We start from the raw sequence: 25119 nt of genomic DNA on the forward strand, positions 1-25119 counted from the left end.
TGGCCTTTGCCTCATGAAGGACCTCACTGACGTAGTAGACCGGCTTCTGGACGGTCCTGACTCTGCCAGTTGGACTGGATCCTTCAACTTGAGCTGGGGTCCCGTCGGCCCCCAAGCTGCTTAACACTTCTCCAGGTCGGGACTCGGCCGGACCCTCCGAAATAGGGCCGGTTGCTGGAGTGGGGGAGGCCGGACCTCCCTCTTCTGCAGGAGGGTCCACGAAGGTCCCCTGCGGGAGAAGCTCGGACCTCTCGGCGACCAGCACCATGCTGATCACTTCGGTCGTTGCTGCAAGGTAAAGAAACAGTGTCTCACCTGGGTCCGGTGTGACAAGGACCGGCAAGGAGGTAAGGTAATGCTTCATCTCTTGGAAGGCACGTTCTGCCTCTTCGGTCCATACGAATGGGCCGGACCCCCTCATCAACTTGAAGAAGGGAAGCGCCCTCTCCGCCAGCCTCGAAATGAAGCGGCTGAGGGCTGCAAGGGATCCCGTCAACCTCTGCACATCCTTGAGGCGCACCGGGGGTCTCATTGCCTCGACCGCCCGGACCTTATCCGGATTGGCCTCGATCCCCCGGTGGGAGACCAGGAATCCAAGGAGCTTTCCCGCCGATACGCCGAAGACGCACTTCTCGGGGTTTAACTTGGTAGAGGTCGCGCGTAGCTTGTTGAAGACTTGAGCTAGATTTTCTAATAGAGAACACGACTCTCTAGTCTTGACAACGATGTCATCGACATACACCTCTACAATATCTCTAACTAAATCACCTAGAGTGATATTCATTGCACGAGCAAAGGTGGGTAGAGCATTGAGCAATCCATAAGGCATCACTATATAACAATAAAGACCATCCACTGTTACAAAAGCTGTATGCTTCCTATCATCTCTAGCCATTTTGATTTGATGAAAACCAGAATAGGCATCTATGAAGGACAGCAAATCACACCCGGAGGTGGAATCTACAATCTGATCTATACGCGGGAGTGGATAAGGGTCTTTTGGACATGCCTTATTAAGATTGGTGTAGTCGATGCACATCCGAAGCTTCCCGTTGGCCTTTGGGACCACCACCGGGTTGGCCAACCACACAGGATGGTAGACCTCCTCGATGAAGCCAGCCTGCAGCAGCTTGCGGACCTCTTCACGGATGAAGTTTTGCCGCTCAATGGACTGCTTGCGTGGCTTCTGCCGGACTGGCCTGGCGTCGGGGAGGATCTTCAGATGATGCTCAATCACCTCCCTGGGGATCCCGGGCATTTGTGATGGCTCCCAGGCGAACACATCAACATTTGCCCGGAGGAAGGTGATGAGCGCGCTTTCCTATTTCTCTCCCAGGTTGCCAACGATACGGGTGGTCTGGGAGGCCTCCGCTCCGACCTGGATGGTCTTCACGGGAACGTTGTCCGTGTCGGACGGACAGACCCTCGGCGCCTTGGTCGGAACCTTGGCACGCGAGGTTGAGGGGTCGGACCCCTGGGCGCCTGCTACAGGGGCGAGTCCTGTGGCCAGCGCATGGAGCTTTTCGACCGCCACAACGGCAGCGGCCCGATCACTCTGGACGGTGAGGACGCCTGACGGAGAAGGCATCTTCAGGACCAGGTACCCGTAGTGGGCAACGGCCATAAACCGGTACAGGGCTGGTCTGCCGATGATGGCGTTGAAGGGGAGGTTAACTTCCGCGACCTCGAACTGCACGTTCTCGGTACGGAAATTGTCCTCCGTCCCGAATGTAACCGGTAAGGTGATGGTGCCCACCGGGTACACGGGATCCAGGCCCACTCCTGAGAATGGGCGTGATGGAGCCAGCTTGGACTCCGGAATCTGCAGGTGCTTGAACGCTGCATAGCTGATGATGCTGAGGCCGGCTCCTCCGTCGATCAGCACATGGTGAAGGCGAACATTGGCGATGGTGGGTGCCGTGATGAGCGGCAGCACCCCCGCGCCCGCCATGTTCTCTGGGCAATCGGATGGCCCGAAGGAGACGGTGGTGCCTTTCCACCGCTGATGGGGCGCCGCCTTCGGCACCCCTGGCTTCACCGAGAGGACCTCCCGGCGAAGGGCCTTGACGTCCCGCCGGGAGACGAGCTCCGAACTGCCGCCGTACATAACGTACAGCTTCTTGCGGCGCTCGTCCCCGCCGGACTCGGAATCGGACTGCTGGAAAAGTCCCTTGAGGTCTTTGTTGGGGGCTTGATACCCCAACTCTCTCTCCGTCGCGGCTGCGTCGGCATCGGAGGCTTTCTCCTTACCGGACCGGCGCGGTGGGGAGGAGCCCTCCTTGGAGGCTTGATCTCGCCTCTTGCTGAGGCGCTCCGCAAGCTTCTGGATCTCGCGGCACTCGGTGGCGCTGTGGCGAGCCCCCGGATGAACAGGGCACGACCCGGGGTCGGTGCGCTGCTGTCGCGGGCGCTTGCCACGGGAGTTCTGGCCCCCGGTCGTCGCAGCTGCAACGGCCGGACCCCTAATCCGTGACTTGTCAAAGCCACGGGCCTTCTTGTTTTTCTTCTTGCCGCTGCCGGGGGCAGCGTCGCTGGGTCCGCTCGTCTGAGCGGGTCCTGCCTGGGTTGCAGAGTGCCATGCACGACCTTCTGCAGCCCGGGCGCATTTGTCCGCCAGAGCGAACAGGGTGGTGACGGCTTCCACTTGGTGGGTCGCCAGCTTCTCTAGCATCTTCTCGTCTCGGACCCCCTGTCGGAAGGCCGTGATAATAGACGCATCGGAGATACGCGGGATCGTTCCACGTACCTTGGTGAAGCGGGAGATGAAGGCCCGGAGGGCTTCCCCGGGTTGCTGCCTCAAGGCGTGGAGTTGGGCCTCCACGCCATGCTGCTGGTACGCGCTGGCGAAGTTCGCAGTGAACTGCGCGCAGAGCTCACCCCAGGACTGGATGGTTCCTGAGGTAAGATTCATGAGCCAGGTCCGGGCTGGCCCGGTCAAGGCTACATGAAAGTAACTTGCCATGACGGCTTCGTTACCTCCGGCTGCCGTGATGGCGGTGATGTAGACCTGCAGGAACTCTGACGGGTTGGAGGACCCGTCATATTTTTCCGGCAGGTGAGGCCGAAACTTGGACGGCCAGGCGACTGCGCGGAGGTGGCCTGCGAGCGCTGCGCAGCCCACGCCCGACACCGGTGCCTGGGGGAGTCCCTGCGACCTGGCCGCTGCCGCATCGAGCTCGGGCGCAAGGTTCCGACCCTCAATATTGAGTCGTCGGTTGCGCGCCCGCTCGATGGAGACCCTGGCGTCCTCTCCCGCATGCCTGCGGTTGACCTCCGCCCGGAGGTCTTCGGTCCGTGCACTCCTCACGGATGGTGAGTGCACAGAACCGGATGCACCGCCCTGGCGACGGCGCTGCCTGGAAACAGACCCCCCCCCCCCCCCCGCAGAGCCTGGGGAAGCCTGTGCCAGGTTGAGGAGACGGTCGACATCGTCACGCCATTGTCTGTGCGCGTCTGGCGACACTGCCTCGCCCGGGGGGTTGCGGAGCAACTCCCTGGCTGCCATGAGGGGCCCGCTCGGTGGGAGCACCGATTGGGCCACAGAGGCCCGCTCCGCTGCACACGGTGGAGCAGCACGCGGGGCCACTCTGGAGGCGGGATGGCGCGAGGCGTGTGGCGCCGTTGACGCCACTTCTTCACCGATCAGGAGGTCATGGTGGCCATTTTCCTGCGCCATTGAGGTCATGAAGGTCGACCGAGCGCAATCCAAACCTAAAGCCCCTACCTGGCGCGCCAAATGTCGGAGGAATTCTCCAGCCGGGTGGCGGAAAGCACCCGCCTAATCCTAGTTAAGGATGGGTTTGGAGGAGACTTTGGAGCGCTCGGTCGGTGGACAGATGAACACAGGAAGAACACGAAGATTTAGAGTGGTTCGGGCCACCGGAGCGTAATACCCTACGTCCACTTTGGTGTTGTATTGGCTGTGTTTCTGATTGTTGAACCTTGGATGTTCCATCGAGTACACTCTCCCTTTTATAGTGCAAGGGGAGTGCTTACACCGTGCGGGTCCCCGACAGGTGGGCCCGGCCAATAGGAGCTGTTCTACGAGAGATATAGAGGTCATCTCCTCGAGCTCCTCTCCGTAGTCCTCTCGATCGAGAAGTTGATGTGCGTATCTACAGCCAAGATATGACCGTGTACAGCCTTGTCTTGTACAGTGTCCGGCGTCAGCGTTACCCAACAGTGAAGCCGTGCTGTCACTGTTGGGATGGGACCTTCGGTCAGAGGGCGAGAAGGAGCTGTCCCGTGGCGCGCGCACTGTTACAGCGCACGCCTTGGCTCGCCTATTACAGGCCATCATCACGCGCGCAGCGCCGTGACGGGACTGCACACAGTCCGCGTACTGTGCGCGGTGATACGACGCGCCGCCTTGGAAACAGACGGGCTTACCGTGGTGTCAGCTTACCTGCCCCGTGTGTCAGTGGCAGGCCGCACCTTTTGACTTTGGCGCGCCCGACTCAGCTACCGCATTGAATGCGGGTAGGTGAGGAGGCGACCCGTAAGGGGCCTCAGGCCGCAGGCACGCGGCGGGGCCAGCCCCGCTCCTCCCGCTGGGCAACACGTGGTGGCGCCGGACCCCTAATCAGGGAAAGGGGGGCCCGGGGCCGCCGAGACCGGTTGGAACGGGCTGGTCTGTGATGGTCCGGCCATCACACGTGGCGGCCCCGGACCTCCCAGGGGAGGCCGGGTCCGCAGGGGCTACCCGTGAGCTCTCCCCCTCACCTGGGTGTGCAGAGGCCCCGGGCCTCATGGAGCTCGGGGGAGGGTCCGGAGGCCGCGGCCCCAGCTGTCAGGCCCGGAGGCCGTATGCCACGTGGCCCAGAGGCGAGGGGGAGTATGGATTATGGGAATCCGAAGGCCTGGACACCCTAGCGGGAGGTACCCCTATCTGTATGTACCGACAACCTCAATATAACATTATATAGCTCAAATCATATCATGTTCGACCAGATTACAAAGCTTTATGCACGGGGCAATATAGAAATGTCTTTGCCCTATCAAAGTCCATGATCATTCTACTCAGAAATCACATTGTTCTACCATGCCTATGCTGTTCAAAAGAAAAGGCAGTGAATGGCCATACAATGTTCAAAACACAAAAGCCATGTGTGTTCTAAAGACAAAAGTTAGATGCCATCATATTTGCTGGTTGTTGTCGATCCATGTTTGTGCCAATAGCCATGCTTAGACTTGTAGTATACCCGTCCTATAAAGCAAAAGAGATCATTAGGTCCTGTTTCAAAAATGTTGAACTCAACCATGTTCTTAGAAGCTCAGTAGGTCAAATGATAATGTTCATTGCAAGTTTAAAATGGAACAACAATACAAATAAAAGGATCTGCATACCTTCAAAAAGTGCAGATTGACAAACTCTGGCATGAAATGCTAATATCTTTTTAACACAATTCCAGTATTTTTTTCTATCAAACAATGCCACTAATTTCCAATACAGAATTCAAGGAGACAAGCACAGAATAGGGACAAGCTACAGATCACACATGGATTATCAAGAATAAACAAATGCTATGCAACCTATAGCATGAAAGTGACACTGCACAAATAAAAAAGCTTGAGCTTGACAGGAACATTGCGCAGGAGTAAAATAAATTGCAGCTAGCTTTGTTTCTGTCAGTACAAAGTAATCACAAACTGAAAGATAGGCGAGCTACTGGAACAGATAAACAAATAAACAGCTGCTATGCAAGATTACTCAAGGAACAGATTTCTGTGGATTCCAGGCCTTTGGATGAACAATCTGCAAGTATTGGTATTCACCCACTTATAATGGAATATGGAAACAGAAAGTCCCATCGATTCATGATCTCACAACAATTACTGATTATAGTCAGATTAGGTTTCACACTCCAATCAATCAGTAATCAGTATGAGGGGTGGAAGTCTCACTCGCCAATTCTGTACCTCTTGCTCCGAGGATTCGCTGACTTCTCCGGAGATTTGAGGCAAGGGATGTTCTCCTGCACAAAGCCAGTACAGCAGTTAGGGGAAAATGGAGCTCGGCACATTACACTATCACTGCATTGTCATTGACTAACCATGATTCAAATTTTCAGAAACCTTTGGAAAAGAAGGAAAAAACTACAGCTTACAAGTGAGAGTACAGTACTAGTCAACAACGAAAGCTTCAATAATAAAGTTAGAAAATATTAAGCCCGCGATCCTTAGAACAGCACTCCACATGAGTCAACAACTATCTCTCCACATGAGTCAACAACTATCTTCGGAAGCTCAAAATGAAGTACCTCTAAAGCATTGCCAGTGGCGCTCGGCCGAGGCCGGTAGGGCACGTTCACGCCCATGCCGTGGTAGAAGTGCAGCGTCCGGGACTCCGTCGGCGACAGCCGCTGCGGATTGACCGGCGGCGGCGGCGGCATCTTCTCACAGGGCTGTTTGGCTTCGTGCTCGCGGCCGCGGTGGCGCGCTCCTGCATGCGGCCAACGTTGTTGTAGCCCGTGAATCAATCGAGCAGGACCCTAGTGCAGGCACGTGGCGGAGCAGATAGCCAAGGACCATCATCCATGGAGGCACTCAACCAATCAGCAACGAGAATGAATCGTGCCGTGACTAGCTCGATTTGGATAACGTTGGCCTCGATTTAGATATTGGTGAGCTCGAATTGGATGGCAGTGAGTTCGATCCGTAGTCAACGAGCTCGATTTGGGTGCGGACGACGAGCAGGAACACGGATGGTGCTGGCGCCGCTGCAGACGTCCTTATCCATCTCGCGGGCGCGTGGTAGAGCAACCAATCGCAGCTTCTCATCCAAGGTGTTGGGCGGAGGATGGGCTGCGAGCGTGCAGCGTGGCCGCGGGCCGTGACGACGAAGCTCGCACTGGCGCTGGCCACCGTGGCAGGATGTGCAGTCGACGAACTCCAGGTCAGCCCTATGGATGGAAACGACAAGGTGGAGAAGAAGAGGAGGTCCGGGCACCGGCTGCTGCGCTGGACGGCTGGAGGCTCTGCACGGCGTGACTTCGCTCATGGCAAGAGGTGAAACTTCGCTGCTGGAAGAGGAAGACAGAGGTGGAAGAAGATAGGTGGGTCCCACCTGTCATAGAGTTAGAAGGAGAAAGAGTACTGTATGATGGATAATAGATCCATACCAAGATCACGAGCTACCCCGTAATGAAACCGCCGGTAGTCGCGAATATCTTCTTTTTTTCTTACCCTAACCTGAACCTGCTAGGTTTGTTCCTGATATTTCGACGAAAGGCGTGGGATAACTCGATTGATGGAGGAGACGACGTTCACGCCTCGACTACAGCCTTTCAAGGATGCAGCGGTTTAGCAACCGATACACCACCTCCTATAGTTGCCGCGATCTTGTGGGGCGCGACAAGCAGCCACTAGGGCACTCGTCCTGCAAGCAATCGAAGAACTAGCAAGAACAAGTAGAACATGTATTGAAAATACGTGATGGTCTCAAACTGAATCTCAATTATGGTGGGGTTCCGAAAACAAGTGGATGGGCGGCTGGATCAGCACACGCGTCTACAAGGAAGTAGCAAAAAGCTAAACTTGCATCTAACAAAATTTGAGTGTTCTTTGCGGTGGCTAAAGGTTATAAAGAAGTGGGAAAATGACCACAAGGATGTTGGGATCGTGTTCCAAACCTAGAACGCGTCCGAATTGGACTCGATTTGATACACGGCCCGTTGGGTGACGCAGCACCGTGGCTGAAAAGGACTCTGTAGTAAATTGAGGATTGCGGTTGACTCTGAACCGATATGGAGGTAATTCCAGATCTTTTGGAAAGTAGATTTGATAAGCTTTCCAGAAAATACTTGAACAACCAAAACGGAGTCCGGATGAAGTCGTGGCGGCCGTCACAAGTCATGTCTGTCCTGCAGTCCGAATCCAGCCCGCGCGATGTCTCTTCCCTTTTGATCCAATCCATTGTTTCTGAGTAAAACAAGAGTGCACGTGTCTCCATTATCTAAATATGATGAACCTGAACTTAAGAGTGAACTTAGTTGATGGGTAAGCCGACGAGCACGAGCGCGAGTAATAGGCTCAAGAGGTATTGTTGAAGTAGATACTGGTGTAGGTGTGGATGTACCGTTGGTGGGGATGTCCTCATCATCCTTCCCTTCTTGCATTTGAGTCGTCCTCGACTCAAGCTCATCGTTCTCTCCCAAATATGGCTTCAAATCTGCAATGTTAAATGTGCGACTAACCCCAAAATCTACAGGCAGGTCTAGCTTATATGCATTATCATTAATTCGCTCTAGCACTTTAAACGGTCCATCAGTCCGAGGCATCAATTTAGACTTTCTCAAAGTAGGAAACGTATCTTTTCTCAAGTGCAACCAAACCAATTCACCAGGTTCAACAATCAATTGTTTTCTACCTTTACACCAGCAAGCTTATATTTAGAATTCATACGCTCTATGTTTTCTTTAGTTGTTTCATGCAGTTTTAACATTAGTTCAGCACGTTGCTTAGCATCAAAGTTTAAATTTTTAGAAATGGGTAAAGGCATTAAATCAATAGGAGCACAAGATATCAAGCCATAAACAATCTCAAAAGGGCACATTTTCGTAGCAGAATGCATGGAACGATTATAAGCAAACTCAACATGAGGCAAACATTCGTCCCACAACTTAATATTCTTCTTTAAAACAGCCCTTAACATGATAGACAAGGTTCAATTAACAACTTCAGTTTAACCATCAGTTTGGGGATGACAAGTGGTAGAAAATAAAAGCTTACTTCCCAATTGTGCCCATAAAGTTCTCCAAAAATGGCTAAGAAATTTGGCATCACGATCAGAAAAAATTGTGTTTGGCACACCATGCAAACGAACAATTTCTCGAAAGAACAAATCAGCAACATGTGTAGCATCATCAGTTTTATGACATGGAATAAAGTGTGCCATCTTAGAAAATCTATCTACAACCACAAAAATGCTATCATGTCCCTTCCTAGTTCTAGGCAATCCCAATACGAAATCCATAGAAATATCCTCCCAAGGAGCACTAGGAACTGGTAAAGGCATATACAAACCATGCGGATTTAAACGTGACTTAGCTTTTTGACATGTAGTGCAGCGTGCAAAAAATCGCTCCACATCTTTTCTCATTTTTGGTCAAAAGAAATGACTAGCAAGTACATCCTCTATCTTCTTTGCTCCAAAATGCCCCATCAAGCCACCTCCATGCGCTTCCTGTAACAAAAACAAATGAATGGAGCTAGCTGGAATGCATAGATTGTTAGCTCAAAACACAAACCCATCATTGACGACAAATTTGTTCCATGCTTTTCCATCCTTACAATGCAGCAAGACATCCTTAAAATCAGCATCATTCACATATTGTGTTTTAATTGTGTCCAAACTAAAAATCTTGCAATCAAGTTGTGTCAACAAAGTATATCACCTAGACAAAGCATCGGCAATGACGTTCTCTTTCCCTTTCTTGTGTTTGATGATATAAGGAAAAGATTCAATAAATTCAACCCACTTAGCATGTCTACGGTTCAGTTTTCCTTGACTACGAATATGTTTCAAAGATTCATGATCAGAATGTATAACGAACTCTTTAGGCCACAAATAATGCTGACATGTTTCTAATGTGCGCACAAGAGCATACAATTCCTTGTCATAAGTAGAATAATTCAGAACAGGTCCGCTCAATTTCTCATTAAAATATGCAATAGGTTTACCATCTTGTAACAAAATACCACCCAAACCAATTCCACTGGCATCACATTCAAGCTCAAAGGTCTTATTAAAATCAGGAAGTTGGAGGAAAGGTGCATGTATCAACTTATCATTTAACATGGTGAACGCATTCTGTTGTGTGGTGCCCCAAGAAAAAGGCACCCCCTTCTTCATAAGCGCATTCAACGGTGCCGCAATGGTACTGAAATCCTTCACGAAGCGACAATAGAACCCAGCAAGTCCTAGAAAACTCCGCACCTGTGTGATGGTCTTAGGTACAGACCATCCCTGAATAGCTTCCACCTTGGTTTGATAAACTTCAATTCCCTGTGGAGTAATGACATAGCTAAGAAAAGATACTCGATTTGTGCAAAATACGCACTTCTCAAGGTTACCAAATAAACGTGCATCACGTAAAGCATTAAAAACAACACGTAAATGATCAAGATATGCCTCCATGGATTTGCTATAAATCAATATATCATCAAAGTAGACAACAACAAATTTTCCAATGAAAGCACGCAGAACCTCGTTCATTAATCGCATGAAGATACTAGGTGCATTAGTTAACCCAAAAGGCATGACTAGCCACTCATATAATCCGAACTTAGTTTTGAAAGCAGTTTTCCATTCATCTCCCAATTTCATGCGAATCTGGTGGTACCCACTACGCAAATCAACTTTGCTAAACACAACAGCACCACTCAGTTCATCAAGCATATCACCCAAACGTGGGATAGGATATCGATATCGAATTGTGATATTATTAATAGCTCTACAATCGACACACATACGCCACGTTCCATCTTTCTTGGAGACTAAAATAACCGGAACAGCACAAGGACTAAGGGACTCATGTGCATAACTTTTGTCGAGTAGTTCTTGTACTTGTCGCTAAATCTCTTTCGTTTCTTCTGGATTGGTCCTGTACGGTGCGCGGTTGGGCAACAATGCACCTGGAATTAGATCAATTTAGTGCTCGATCGCTCGTATTGGTGGCAGCCCCACTGGTATTTCACTTGGAAACACATCAGAATACTCCTGCAAAACGTTAGCGACAGCAGGGGGCAAGTAGTGCTGCATATCGTGAATGGAAATCAAAGCATCTTTGCACACCAAAGTATAGGCAACAAAAATGGTAGCAATCAAGTCATTAATATCAGATTTAGTAGCAAGCAAGCAAGTTCCTTTCAATCGTATCTCATCTTGCTTATTAGCAACTAACTTGATAATTTTATTGTTCTCACTTTTAGCTTTGGCAACTCTAGCAATATCATCATGCACAATAGCTTCAGGAGACATAGGAAGCAACACAATTTTCTTATCATGGTACAAGAGCGAAAACTGATTTGATCTACCATAATGCACACAATCCGTATCAAATTGCCAAGGCCTACCGAGCAGAATATGGCAAGCTTGCATAGGCACAACATCGCACTCAACAACATCATGATATGATCCGATTGCGAAATTAATGCGCACCAGTCTTGCTACCTTAGCCTTACCACTGTTGTTTAGCCATTGAATGTGATACGGATGTGGGTGTGGTTTGGTGCTGAGTGCAAACTTCTCCACCATTTCGCTGCTAGCCAAATTGTTGCAGCTACCTCCATCAATAATCATACGACACGAACGCTCTTTAATGACACACTTGGTTTGGAACAGCGTGTGTCACTGATTTTGCTTCGCCTTCTCCATTTGTGCACTAAGCACACGCTGCACAATGAGACTCTCGTAGTGTTCGGCTGCACCTGCATCAATATGTTCATCTGGTGTTCCCTCGTTACCTGCATGGTCAGCAGCAAACAAAGCAAGTGTATCCTCATCAAAATCACTAGCGGAGAAATACGCACCATCATCTTTGACCACCAAAACGCGCTTGGTAGGACAGTCATGCTGCACGTGACCAAAGCCCTTGCAACGATGACACTAGACATCTCTTGTTCTACCCGTGGATGCAACTGAGGAAGCACTAGCGGCTGGCTTCTGGATAGTCTTGGTTGCTAAAGTGGTGGGAGGAGCGCGTGGCTTGTTGCTGGACGGAGAAGGTGTTGCTGTACGACTCGGTGAAGGAGTTGGTACAGGTGCACGTCCGCCCATAGAAGTATTCGTGTGTGGCTGCCATGATGTAGATTTACCTGCAGAAACATTAGGCCTAGTACTAGCACGCCGTTCCTGTACCTCCCTTTTAGCTTTACAAGCAAGATGGAACAAACGGATTACGTTAGTATAATCTTTATACGTAAGAATGTCCTGAATTTCTCGATTTAACCCGCCCAAAAATCTAGCCATAGCAGGTTCCTCACCCTCCACTAAATTACAATGTAGCATACCCATTTGCAATTTCTGATAATATTCTTCTACACTTCTAGTGCCCTACCTCAATTGTTGTAACTTATGTAACAGATCACGTGCATAGTAAGAAGGAACGAATCTAGCCTGCATGACCCGTTTCAAAGCATCCCAAGTTTGTGGCATGTCATCAGTATTTTTCTTGCCATGTTCTATCCACCAAACAGAAGCAAAATCAGTGAACTCACTAGTAGCATCCCTAACACATGCATTCTCAGGAAAATCATGGCATGTAAACTTTTGATCAACAACAATTTTTCAAGTAATGTATGCATCAGGGTCATATGTACCATCAAAAAGAGGTATCTTAAATTTAATCTTGCTAAAAGTATCATCATTGTTGCGTACCTCATGTCAGTGAAAATCACCCATACCTCTACGATTAGTGCGCAGCCATCGGCGATGGCGAGCATCTTGTTCATCTTGTTCAGTATCAGCAATATATTCATCCTCCCAATCATCACGCTGTTCGTTGGTCTTCGAATGGAGCTCATCAAAATGCCACAAAAGAGCAGCGAGACTCTTGTCAATATTGCCGACTATTGTCTCCAGGGCCATAAGCTTGGTGTTGGTGGCAATCTGCGTAGCCTCCAATTGTCCAATCTTGTCATTCATCACCTGCATATAATTATCAAGTCCCTCTGTGTGCCGCTACACTTGCCTTTCAAAGTGTTGTATGATGCCCCTGGTACGTGGAGACTAATGCAAGCTATGATCCTTCTCCTCGGAGCCTGCCATGGTGAGAAAAACAATGACAACAAGAAAAATAAGTGAAGTAGTAAAATCCCTACAGCTAATAGGGTGTAGCTATTGCAAGGCGCTCACTCTCAACCTGTTGCATAAGCTCTTACCAATTCTTATCTTACTGCCAGGAGGGGGCGGCAACCAACAAGTCCGCAACCGTGGAATGAAGTGTATCGGTGCTGCAGCAACAAGACCTGTGGGGCTGTAGTCGAATATGTGGAGCTGTAGGTGGGCTGGAACAAGGAAGTATTATGACCACGTTAGTCACAAAACAAGCTGAATAATCGTTCAACGGTGGTACTGTGCTGGTCCTAGTCTAGACCGTGCTAGAGACGTGAGCCTGAACACAAAGGAAGTCACAAAGCACCACCCCGAACAGAAGGGAAAAACAAACGCAATGAATTAGCCCTTGCTTTTTTTCTTTTCTTTTTTATTTTTTTTACACTATCTCTTTTTTTTTTCTTTTTTTCTTTTTTTAGGAGAACCTCAAAAACAGATTCTATGAACAAAGGAATATAAGTGAGCAAGTCACCACACGCTTTTTCCAGAAAGAGTAGGGGTATACAGGTAATTAAAAGATACTCTCTCTCTCGAGTAAGCCGAACACCGAAATATATATGTGAAGTGTGATTTCCTCTATTATACAGTTCGGACTCAGACTCAACCAGCACCAATTCCAACTCAGACTTGATAATAAAGAGGCACTCAGATTCAGCAACCAAGAGATGAATAGGCTACCCGAATTCAAATCTGTCTCGGCCAACATGCACTTAACCGATTCCAAGTCGAACTTGACAGCCAAAGTGTATTGTGATTTGGCCAAAACAGTGATTAAAAAGGCAGCGTACGTGACCAAACGTGACAAGAACTCGAAACTCTAAAGGACTATAACTAAGTCTAGCAACTTGACACAACCAATGCAGCCGAAAACTCAACAAGCCCTAACTAAGCAGTACTAGTAAAGGCTCAAAAGGGTCTATAGGATTGCGGTGGGGGGAAAAATTTCTACTATTTTTGGCTTTTTCTGGACTGTAGGAAAATAAAAAATAGCGAAGGATTGGAAGTATCTCACCGAACAACCTTGCTCTGATTACCAACTAATGTGAACCTGCTAAGGTTTATTCCTGATCTTTCGATGAGAGGCGTGAGATAACTCGATTGATGGAGGAGATGACGTTCACGGCACTGATTCACAGCCTTCCAAGGATGCTGCACCTTAGCAACCGATACACCAACTCCTATGGTTGATGTGATCTTATGGAGCGCGACACCCGACCACTAGGGCACTCGTCCTGCAAGCAATCGAAGAACTAGTAAGAACAAGTAGAACAAATATTGAAAATAAAAGATGGTCTCAAACTGAATCTCAATTATGGTGGGGTTCTAAAAATAAGTGGACGGGCGGCTGGATCAGCACGCGCGTCTACAAGGAACTAGCAAAAAGCTAAACTTGCATCTAACAAAACCCTAGTGTTCTTAGCGGCGGCTAAAGATTATAAAGAAGTGGGAAAATAACCACAAGGGTGCTGGGGTCGTGTTTCAACCCTAGGACGTGTCCGAATTGGACTCAACTTGATACATGGCCCGTTGGGCCAAAATAGGGTGACGCAGCACCGTGGGTAGTAAATTGAGGATTGCGGTTGACTCCGAACAGATATGGAGGTAATTCCGGATCTTTTGGAAAGTAGATTTGATAAGCTTTCGAGGAAGTACTTGAACAACCAAAACGGAGTCCGGATGAAGTCGTGGCGGCCGTCACAAGTCGTGTGTGTCCTGCAGTCCGAATCCAGCCTGTGCGATGCCTCTTCCCTTTTGATCCAATCCATTGTTCCTGAGTAAAACAAGAGTGCATGTGTCTCCATTGTCTAAATATGATGAACCTGAGCTTAAGAGTGAACTTACTTGATGGGTAAGCCGACGAGCACGAGCGCGAGTAATAGGACCAAGAGGTGTTGTCGAAATAGATACTGGTGTAGGTGTGGATGTACCGTTGGTGGGGATGTCCTCATCACATAAGATTGGAGAAAGAAGATCTAAGAGGGATCTATGGAGAATGTGGTTAGAAATCCATAATTGAGTTCGACCACAATGACCGATGTGATAACATAGGGGATATGGTGGTCTTTTCGTGTCCACCTTCCACGCTAGTCCGCTGAGTTGGCGTGCCACATCGGCAAAATTGGCAAATAGTTAGCTTCGCGCGTAAAGGAGTGGCAAATCTGTAGAAGCCAAAATAAGAGTGACTTTTGAAAAGGTGTTATTCGTAAGGATGACAAATAGTTAAATACTCCGAGGAGAGGAGTGGAGGAAGTGATAAGGACCAAGGGAGGGAGGGGGATGGATGTGGAGGAGCTAGGGTTTTTGGACCGGGCAGCGGATTTTATACCACTCAAGCATGATTAGGATCATCGGATCGGCGATGGATGACCAGAAATAGTTGGGCCATTTGGACCAAAATGGGCTTGGTTCATTCTTTCTTTCTTTCTGTACTTAACATTTGTCTATTTCATTTTTATTTTCTTACACCATGGTAAAGTAACATATAAAAATAATTATTTTAAATACAACGGTATATTTTTAAAATATAACAAACAACATCTAAGTTGTGTCATATAGGAGTTTTATTAATTTTTAAAATATTTACCTTTTTTATTTATTAAATGATTTTCTATGTGCTTATTGAAAGTAATTCCAAATTGAGCTATTTGTACTTAAAGATTTCAAAAATTTCAAAAAAATATATTTAGCCTTATATGTTCCATTCAAGCCCATGTTTTGAAGATAGATGAAAAATTCAATTATCCTCTGGGAACAATTCCCAAATTGCCACATAATAATTACAATAATATCTAAATTTGATCAGAAAATTCTACAATTTGATATGACAACATATTTTGGGACTATAAGCTGGTCATAAAAGTTTTACAAGATTTTATAAAAGTTGTACAATACATTGTTTATAATTGGATACATCTCTTACATAGTTTCATACAACTCAAGTTAAGCATTGAAACTTGTATATCTCGAAATATTTGTGAACTCATATGCAACTCAAATTTGGATATAACCTTATGTTTACCTTAATATCAGAAAAGATGGAGTTATATTAGCAATTGCTATGCAAAAAAATATATTTTTCTATTCCCTACTTGGTGGAAGAAAATAAGTCACATGAAATAGATGTAACAAATACCAATTACCATAAAACAATATGCCATTAAATGAAAGAGCGTAATTTTAGAAAAAATCAGAAAAAAGAATCATCTAATTTGGAGTTCTTATGTTCGACTCGTACTTGTGTCATGTTTTTTTCCAGCTTTTGCCCTCCTTTTTTGCCATTCCTTAAATTATCAATTGTAGTTGCTCCTTTTTTTGGCATTCCTTAAATTATCAATTGTAGTTGTAGTGCGGTGGCTAGATGCCCTTCTCATCGCGGGTTCGATTCCATTTTGGCCATTGCGCCACTTTTTTATTTTTTTACCACTCTTTTATTTTAATTGTACAAATAAATTTGAGACGTTGATGGCACATCGTTTTTGACGATATGAGATATTATTCTGTGACGCACGTTTTACTTTCGTCATGTAGGTGCTTAGGGCTGCCGCCGATGAACTATGACGAATCTGGGATTTTCGTCATAGATGTGGTCCGTTCAATGACAAAGTTTCAAACATCACGCGGAAAAACGTCTTAGAAACTACGATTTCTACTAGTGCTCCCCCTTAAAAACTCGGCCTGCAAGGGGCAAGCCGCCCCGAGCATTAAAGTAAGAAGATGGACTTCTCACGCAGACCGATAAAATCCCCGAACCCCTACCCCACCCTTACATAGGGGATCATAGCCCTAACCGATTCCCGTGTGAGGGCGGGTTGATACCGGGCTGATCCACTTCCATGTGCTTTGGCGTGTAGGCAGGCAAGGGGATTTTTTAACCTCAGTCTGAAATTCGCTCCCACCAGGAGTCAAACGAGACCTGAGGAGTGCTATTGAGACCACTAACCAACCCGGCTAGACACCCGTTCGCAGTGCTCCCCCCTTGTCGGCCGTCGCCATGAACACTGGTGAGCACAGCTTGTGTTCATGGCTCTGTCGGACAAGGGGAGGACGGAGCCTTTTTATGGGAAATTATTTAGTCCGGTTGATGGTTCCAACTAGGACTAAAATTCCCTTATTAGTCGCGGTGGGTTACTCCAACCGGGACTAATTGGCTCGTGAGCCACTAATCCCGGTTGGAGTCACCAACCGGAACTAATTAGGACTGAGTGTCCCCCCACTCTCCCAACATGCTCTAGCCGTTGGATCCGGAACAAATGCTTTCATTAGATCCGGCCTAAAAACGGCCGGGACAAATGTCAAAACGAATGAGGTGCTGTGTACTAGAGACGTAAGCTGTTCTAAATTATATACGTACAAGAAAGCCCATCCATGTCTGCGTGCAATGCAAGCTAGCACGTTTTCTTTCTCTATTAGGTGCGTGCTGTCCCTGTGTTTATGGTGTAGTCTTGTTTCTTGTCACAAACCAGTGCTAGTTTTTTTATTTTTTTCAAAACGCAGTAACACAAATTCCTTATACTTACTGAAAGACCAAGTTTCACCTCTGGCTTGGCCATCTCTATAAATAGCAGTATAGCACCATGGATATCCTCTCTAATAGATAGATTCGATACCCATCCACCTTAATCTCTCTTTTCTTCTTGTTATCACTGTAGAACCAACCAACCCCCCCCCCCACCCCCCAAAAAAAACTAGTATGTATAGTTATAGCTAATATAGATTTTTGAATATCCTTTAACAATACTAGACTTAGTTCGAGTCTTTAAGATGTCTAGATGCATCTAGGATAGATGGATGAACAAAAGAAGAATTTTTTGACAGGTTGCTCTCTGGAGGATAGCAAGCATGGAAATCAAACAGGACGGCAGGGACTGGGTCTAGCGCCGGGTCTGCTCCGCCGTCGAGGGCGCCTATAAAAGTACAAATGCCTCCACGGGGCGGGGAGGCATAGCCCAATCGAGCACCGCGGCACTCTTGTTGCCTCTCCACCACCGACTCGCCTCTTCTCACCACCGACTGCCCCGTCCTCTTCACGTCGCCGATGGAGTCCTCCATCCTCGCCGCCGCCTCGGTCGCCAGGGCCTCTGTTCCTGCAACTGTCTTATCGCCGCTCTTTCCGTCCTCTAGGCCCGTCGTCCTGCGCACCGACGTCTTCGGGCCAAGCCCCGCCGCGCGCGCCGTACGCTGCCTCGCCGCCGAGGTGTCCTGCTTGCCTTTTTCTCCTTTCTCCTGTTGTCTCGGATGGAGTGCTCTGCAGCCTCTGCTCGCCAATGTTTCTTTTGATTCTGTTTACGCCAATTTATAGTATTCTTCTTTAATTTGGTGGATGGGACGACGACAGGGCTCGGTCCTGCACAGGCTGGACGACGAGATGTTCAACTCGTCGGAGGTGATCCAGTGGGAGAGCGGCAAGTCCATCAACTCCATCGCCGCCGCGCAAGGCATCCGCATCCGCCGCCGCTGCCGCCCCAGGTACCCCTCCGAGGGCATCGGCGCCGACAGGGACGTCCCGCGCAACGTCCTGGAGCAGATCATCTGGGACAAGGAGGTCGAGGTGTCCCAGAGGAAGGCCAAGGCGCCGCTCCAGAAGGTGATGGAGTCCGCCGAGCGCGCGCCGCCCCCCAGGGACTTCGTCGGGGCGCTGGATGCCGCGCGCCGCCGCAACGGCCTCCCTGCGCTCATTGCCGAGGTCAAGAAGGCGTCGCCCATCAAGGGCCTGCTCAGGGAGCACTTCAATCCGGTCAGTATCAAAGACCTTTCTGATTTTTTTTCTTGTAGAGATTCTTGGCACATCTACTACCTCTGAAGATGGACTGCCATCTGACCAGTTCTGCAAACTCTTGGCAGGTCGAAATCGCGCACGCCTACGAGAAGAACGGCGCAGCCTGCTTGAGCATCCTGACCGACGAGAAGCACTTTCTGGTTTGGATTTTGCTTCATGTTCTTCCATTGTTGATGAAATTCTTTTTCTGAAATAAAAGTGCTGATGAAATTCGCTGTGGAACTTCTCTGACACTTCCGATCTTGTGCATGTTCGTGCAGGGGAGCTTTGACAATCTGGAGACCGTGCGCAATTCTGGTGTGAATGTAAGCGATCTACCATGAATCCATGATGCTGACCTGACATATATGCTTGTATACAGTCTCTCATGACTAAATTTGTTCTTTGTACATGGTCGTTCGTTGTGCGACTGCAGTGCCCTCTGCTCTGCAAGGAGTTCGTCATCGACGTCTGGCAAATCTACTACGCGCGTTCCAAGGGCGCCGATGCGGTGCTCCTGATCGCCGCCGTGCTACCAGACCTTGACATCAAGTACATGCTTCGTGTCTGCAGGAGCCTCGGGATGACGGCTCTTGTCGAGGTTCGTCACAAGCTTCTCCATCGCTCTGGGCCTTGAACACAAACTTGTATCCTTGTGCAGCTTGCAATTTGCTGCACAGGTTCATTTGCTCAAGCATTGAACACAAACTTGTATTTTTCAGGTTCATGATGAGAGGGAGTTGGATCGTGTATTGAAGATAGATGGTGTTCAAATTATTGGCATTAACAATCGCAGTCTAGGTACGTGCTATATATAATATATTCTCGGTCACTTCTTACATAAGATTTGTTTCACCAATTTTATCGACCCAATTTTGTTTGTGACATGGTAACAGATATCTTCTGTTGACCCGGTAGCAAGCTGAAATTTATTTATGTTGCAGGAACATTTGAAGTCGATACTGCGAACACAGACATGTTGCTACGTAAACGTGGCGACGTCATCAGGAAGAAGGGAATAAAGGTAGGTATTAGAAAGACTTTCTGTAATCCCAATTTGACATGATGGCTGTGTTTCATCAATGGATTATTTCGCCCAGTCATTCTCGTGTGCATTCATTGTACTTTGATATAAAATCCAGAAAGTGACGCAGTAATTTTAACTGAAAGTTACACAAAGAAAAAATTTCACGATCCTAATTCGACAGGGACGTTTTATCTCAGTATATTATTTTACCAGGTCATTTCATTTGTTTGTGATGTCAACATTATACTAGATACACGAGAACCAGAAAGCGAGACAGTACCATTTTATCCACTTGTTGTGCTTGACTAGAACTGTGAATTTGGTAATTCACAAGAAAACCAAGTTATTGGACAGTTCCTTCGCACCCGCACTAAACATTTGTTGTCTAATTTCATAATGTAAATTGCTCAGAGTTGGCTTGTTAAGTTTTAATTTTCAATGATATGTGTATTCAGGTTGTCAGCGAGTCCGGGTTGTTTACGCCTGATGATGTAGCATATGTCCACAATGCTGGTGTATCAGCTGTAAGTTCTCTAAAGTCATCAACTGTTTCTGAGAAAGTATAAGTAAGTGTTAAAAGATGATCTTCATATTTGGACATATGAACGCTGTTTATAGTTTTGGGATAAGAACATTAGGGAAGTTTTGTTGATGCTTTCCATTTTAGAAATCGTAGAATCCTAAATCTGAAAGAGTTCAAATTCGATCTCTTTCCAATTTCTCCAAATTTCTTGTTTTTTATTTCGATTGGGTTCATTTTGTTAATTTGGTGTTTTTCCCACTTATAAGTCCATTTGTTTTATTTAGTTGTTATATAAATAGTTAACGACTGTACTATTTGATCAACTAATATGTTCGCAAACCGCAAACTTTGATCTTATTTGAAGGAATTTTTTTTTTCGGTTGGTGGGGGGGGGGGGGTGTTTGCGGGGGATATATACAAATATTGATTTGTTGTTACTGATGTTCTCAGGTTTTGGTAGGAGAATCCCTAGTGACGCAGGATGATCCTGGTCGAGCAATCGCTGGGCTGTTTGGGAAGGAGCTCTTACACTAATCTCTTTCCATTGTGGTTTAGCTTATTAGCTAATTTGTTGTATGTATCAATCATGGGCTGATAAGTGAAGGCATCCAAGCGTAAAGATCGCACAAGATATATGTAACCATGAACTAGCTAGTGCTTTATTTATAAAAGTAATTTGTTACGAGTTTTTTCATTTCTTTGCATGAATCACGAATATGCATTATTTTGTTGCGTGCATGTATTGAAAGATCTATCTATAGATTGTGTATGACTGTTGCTGCAAAAATCGGACGATAAATCTTGCGAAGCACCACACGCTAAGATCTAGGAGCTCTGCTTAACTCCGGTGCAGGTCCTGTTATCGAGGTTCGGGACTTGCTAGTCAATTTAACCTGAAATTAATGAGGAAAAAGAAATTTAATCAGTAAACAATAAGGGATGCATCGGCTAGGATTCCGAAGTGTTCCATAAAAGCGCATTGGCCATGGAGTCGGATATAAAGATGGAGCTATGGGCTAAGAAGCCGATTCATTGAAGCAAATAAAGCTAAGAATGAACTCCATCATAAATAAACGCATACAGCCGATTAAATTTAATCTAATCTTCACTGTCCGTCGGATCGGATCTAGTTGAAACAGCGCTAACAGTAGGCTGATAAATTAAACCAAATTAGCCCATGAATCTAGTTAAAATAGTGAGTATCCTTATAAATATTTGTCGATAGTATCTGGATTAAGATTGAATCGGCTATTAAGTATGCAATAAAATCTTTAAAATATTGAGCCGATGGAAGCTTGATTGAGATAGAATGAATTGTGAGAACTATTAAGAACTATCGAGAGATGCAGCCTTACAAGATCTCGATAGAAATCGATAATTTATGATATCAGCTAGACTAACAAGAAATCGAAACAATGCAGCCTTGCTAGATTTAGACAAGATGGATAAATTGGTAGATAAACTAGACGAAACTATATTGATGCGCTAGTATTTAAAGTCTATAGAATATAATAAAACGAGACTCACGAGCAAACCAGAGATCAAGTCGATGCAGCCCTGTTCATCGAAGTAGTCGAAAACTAATTCTACTAGTACTTCTAGGGTTTTGGCTATGTGCTGAGAAAAAATATATTGATTGATGATCCTTTGTACGGACCCTGACTGCCCAATTTATACTAAAAATAAAAGACTCCTAGTTGATTACGATACACTACTTTTGACCAACAGAAATAAACTACTATAATTACAAGACTCTTTTAAAAGGAAATCAGACTGTTGTAGAACCTTCAAACGATGTTATGTCCTAGTCCGATTCAAATTGTACCTAGCGCCACCTTTGACTGAGTCCACATCATCTCTAACTAGCGCCACGTCAGCTTTGACCATGACTCCTGGTAGCTTTAACCCAGGCGCACCATCGGCTTTCTCCAAGACCCCCCATCGGTTCTACTTGGCCTCTTCATCTTTTTATAAATATATTTGCAAAAAATTTTATGTCAACACATGGCCCCCAATTTCAGAATAAATATAATTTTGTTCTGAAATTCGTGCAGCTCATGATGATTTCTTGATGTGAGCCGACTTCAAACATCACCTCGATCTCCGCCACACCGATTGGCCTTTTCAAATTACACCGTTAGGTTTCTCGATCTCTGGACCGTCTCTGAGTTTATCTTTATAAAACCCCATTCCCGCACGCTCATCTCCTCCCTCTCAACATTTTGCTTCACCCTCTCCACTAAGAAACCGCCACCGGCGCCGCCGCTCGAACCCTTCATAACCAACTCTCGCCGCCACCGCTGACCTCCCCGCGTAGTCATGTTTTTGGCCTGTCATCCTTAACCTTCCAGCGGTGACCCTCCAACGACCTCCTTCAAGCTTCTCATGGCAGGCTGTTCTTCATCAATGGCGACTCTAAGCGGCATCCAAAAGGTAAAAACCCCTCTTGTCCTCATGCTATTCTATCATCTTTTTCTTGGCATTTTCTGCATTTCGTTGATATATTTGCCAGCATTTCTAGGGCCACTACTTAGCGTTGGTATTTCTTAATGTTCACGAATAAATCCGCAAGCGCATGGATATACCGCTGTAGCACTTCACCCGGAGAGTATTCAGGGTATTGTATTTTCTCAGGGAACGGAGGTGTAACGGTCTTCTAACTAGTTCACCCTAAAGAACAAGATATGGAATGGCCATGGGTAGCATGGTTTGTCTAAGGGAAAGGATCAAGGAAGGATAAACTCAATCTATTACTCGCTTACTTCAGACACTGGTCTGCCAGGACCCTCCGGCTATTAGCCCTACTCCGACCCTAAACGTGAGGGATTTTGAAGGACGGACAGGGCTGTCACCACCTGTAAAACCCTAATTTTGAAATTAAAAAGCTTAATTAAATTTTGCTAGAGTTCTCTTAGTACCCTAAGGTTTTTATCCTCTCATTTTGATTTTAGAGCATTTATCATGAAATAAAAGCAATTTAATAAACTATAAAAAATAAATATAAGGAACTATAGGATTTGTGCATTTCATGCCTCATTGCATTGTTTTATTGTTTGTCTTCCATTTGAATTTAAATTTCAAATTCAAACTCAAATGCATTTGAAAAAGCATTTCTTTTTCCCTCTCTTTTCCTAGTTGGGCCGGCCCACCCTTCTTTTTCTTTTTTTCCCTCTTTCTTTTTCTCCTTGCAGCCCAGCTGTCAGAATCGGGACTACGGGACTGTGTACATAACGTAGTTCAAACAGGATTAAGAGATAATGCTTGTCCTATCTCTTATTTATGTTGTACTCTACTTGTATGAGAGTAGGACTAGTCGGTGCCGAAGGAAACTACTCGAGTTGTACTCCGAATACGATTCCTTGACTAGTATTGGACTAGGATTCATGTAACCCTGTCCTCCCGGATATATAAGGGGGGGCAGGGACCCCCTCAAAACATAACATCTACACCCAAGGCAATACAAACCACCATACAGGACGTAGGGCATTACGCACATCGCGGCCCGAACCTGTCTAAATATTGTGTTCCTTGCACCGTAGAGTTCCTGATCTCGGCGTCTCCCAATCTAAACATAACACCTTGGGTATACCCCTCGGTGGGCAGCCGGTAAAACACCGACAGCTGGCGCGCCAGGTAGGGGAGCGCATCGAAGATCTATCGGCAAACTCGATGGCATCGTTCCAGTTCACCAGGTCAGTACCCTCTCAGGGCACGACGTTTGTTTTTGGCTCGTGGGTCTGCATCGCAGATGGTGTGGGCAATTTCCGTCGATTCCTCATCGACATGAAGCCGAAAACTTCCGCGGTGAGTTTTCATAGCGACCTCGACAAGTTTGTCGATAATCTCGATGACTCGTCAATCCATGGATCTGCTACAAGGACTGAGGAGGAGTTTGCTTTCAGCACGACTCCATCCAGCACTGCAACAACCTTGCTTGGGTTGGACTCGTTCCAATCTGAGGTCTCGCGTAGCCGATCACGACTCGGTCTACGCAATTTGGCCACTGATCTTCAGGAGGCCAACATCTCCGAGTCCCTCTCCACATTGGAGAAGGACTTGGATTCTTCATTCCAACTCGGAAAGCCTGAAGCCACCGCACGTCGGGGGGCCGCGGGTTGTTTTGGTGCCAACGGTCTATTGATCACCTCCACCTCGGTGGGGCATTTTGTGCATTGGAAGGGCATGTAACTTTCCGATCTACTCGAGGCCGAAGACCGACTTGTGGCACACCTCGAGCCCTTGCCTTTTCAGGAGGGCAGGCCAATAGCCACCGTGGCAGAGGAGTCGACGCGAGCTCTGATGAGCTCATCTCACGCCAGGTGCTGATGGTGGAAAAAGGCGAGGATGATGGCGACTTGCCCATCGTCGAATTTGATGCGCTATCTGAAGATGAGGCCACAGCCAACGCCGGCGACGAAAACAACGCTGATTATGAGGCATGGAGGACCAGGAACAGAGCTTGCATAGCCCGCCGAAGGAGGGTCAATGAGTGCATGTGATCTATGCATCGCGAGCTTGATGCCGAATTCGCTGCCGTAAGCGAGCGGGGCTTCAGGACTCCGATGGCCAACATCACCAGGGTAACGGCTATACTCGAGCGCAGTAATGATCCAAACGTGCGTCAAGCACTTCGTTACACGCAGAGGGCTTGGATTTAGCTTGATCAACAAAACCCAGCGTCTACCGTCAGGGAGGAGCACGTGGGCGAAAGCCGGAGCTAGGCTCACAGTCGAACGGCAGGCGGCCATCCTCGACCTCAGGGCAGCAACATCAACGATAATGCCCGCGGGAGTCAGGCCCCTGGTGGGAGGCAACAACCACCTCCAGGGGGTAACCCGCGACTGGCCAATCATCGGTCTCCTCCAGAAGACCTACGCCAGCAAATCAATGAAGGACGCGATGCGCGGTCCGTAATCGATTCAGGCGTAGAGAGCGTGAAGTAGCCGAGACAGAGGGTACTGACTTCAGCGACTGTTTTC

General features: G+C 47.3%; 1 protein-coding gene across 1 annotated transcript; it reads left to right on the top strand.

Moving 5' to 3' along the window:
• Window positions 1–17761: 17761 nt before the first annotated feature.
• Window positions 17762–20878, top strand: LOC112881923 (indole-3-glycerol phosphate synthase-like). The gene is made up of 9 exons (XM_025946855.1): window positions 17762–18029; window positions 18171–18569; window positions 18677–18751; window positions 18872–18916; window positions 19027–19191; window positions 19313–19391; window positions 19535–19614; window positions 20073–20141; window positions 20591–20878. The coding sequence occupies exons 1-9, from the start codon at window positions 17871–17873 to the stop codon at window positions 20672–20674; spliced, it is 1155 nt and encodes a 384-aa protein (XP_025802640.1). The 5' UTR covers window positions 17762–17870; the 3' UTR covers window positions 20675–20878.
• The last annotated feature ends 4241 nt before the right edge of the window (window positions 20879–25119 follow it).

Source organism: Panicum hallii, chromosome 2, assembly GCF_002211085.1.
Source record: "Panicum hallii strain FIL2 chromosome 2, PHallii_v3.1, whole genome shotgun sequence".
Classification (NCBI taxonomy): domain Eukaryota; kingdom Viridiplantae; phylum Streptophyta; class Magnoliopsida; order Poales; family Poaceae; genus Panicum; species Panicum hallii.

What these genes read in the sequence shown, in the direction of transcription:
- LOC112881923 (XM_025946855.1), top strand. Translation starts at nt 17,871, where the DNA reads ATGGAGTCCTCCATCCTCGCCGCCGCCTCGGTCGCCAGGGCCTCTGTT. An exon ending in TACGCTGCCTCGCCGCCGAG is followed by an intron (nt 18,030 to 18,170) that starts GTGTCCTGCTTG and finishes GGACGACGACAG; the next exon opens with GGCTCGGTCCTGCACAGGCT. An exon ending in GGATGACGGCTCTTGTCGAG is followed by an intron (nt 19,192 to 19,312) that starts GTTCGTCACAAG and finishes TGTATTTTTCAG; the next exon opens with GTTCATGATGAGAGGGAGTT.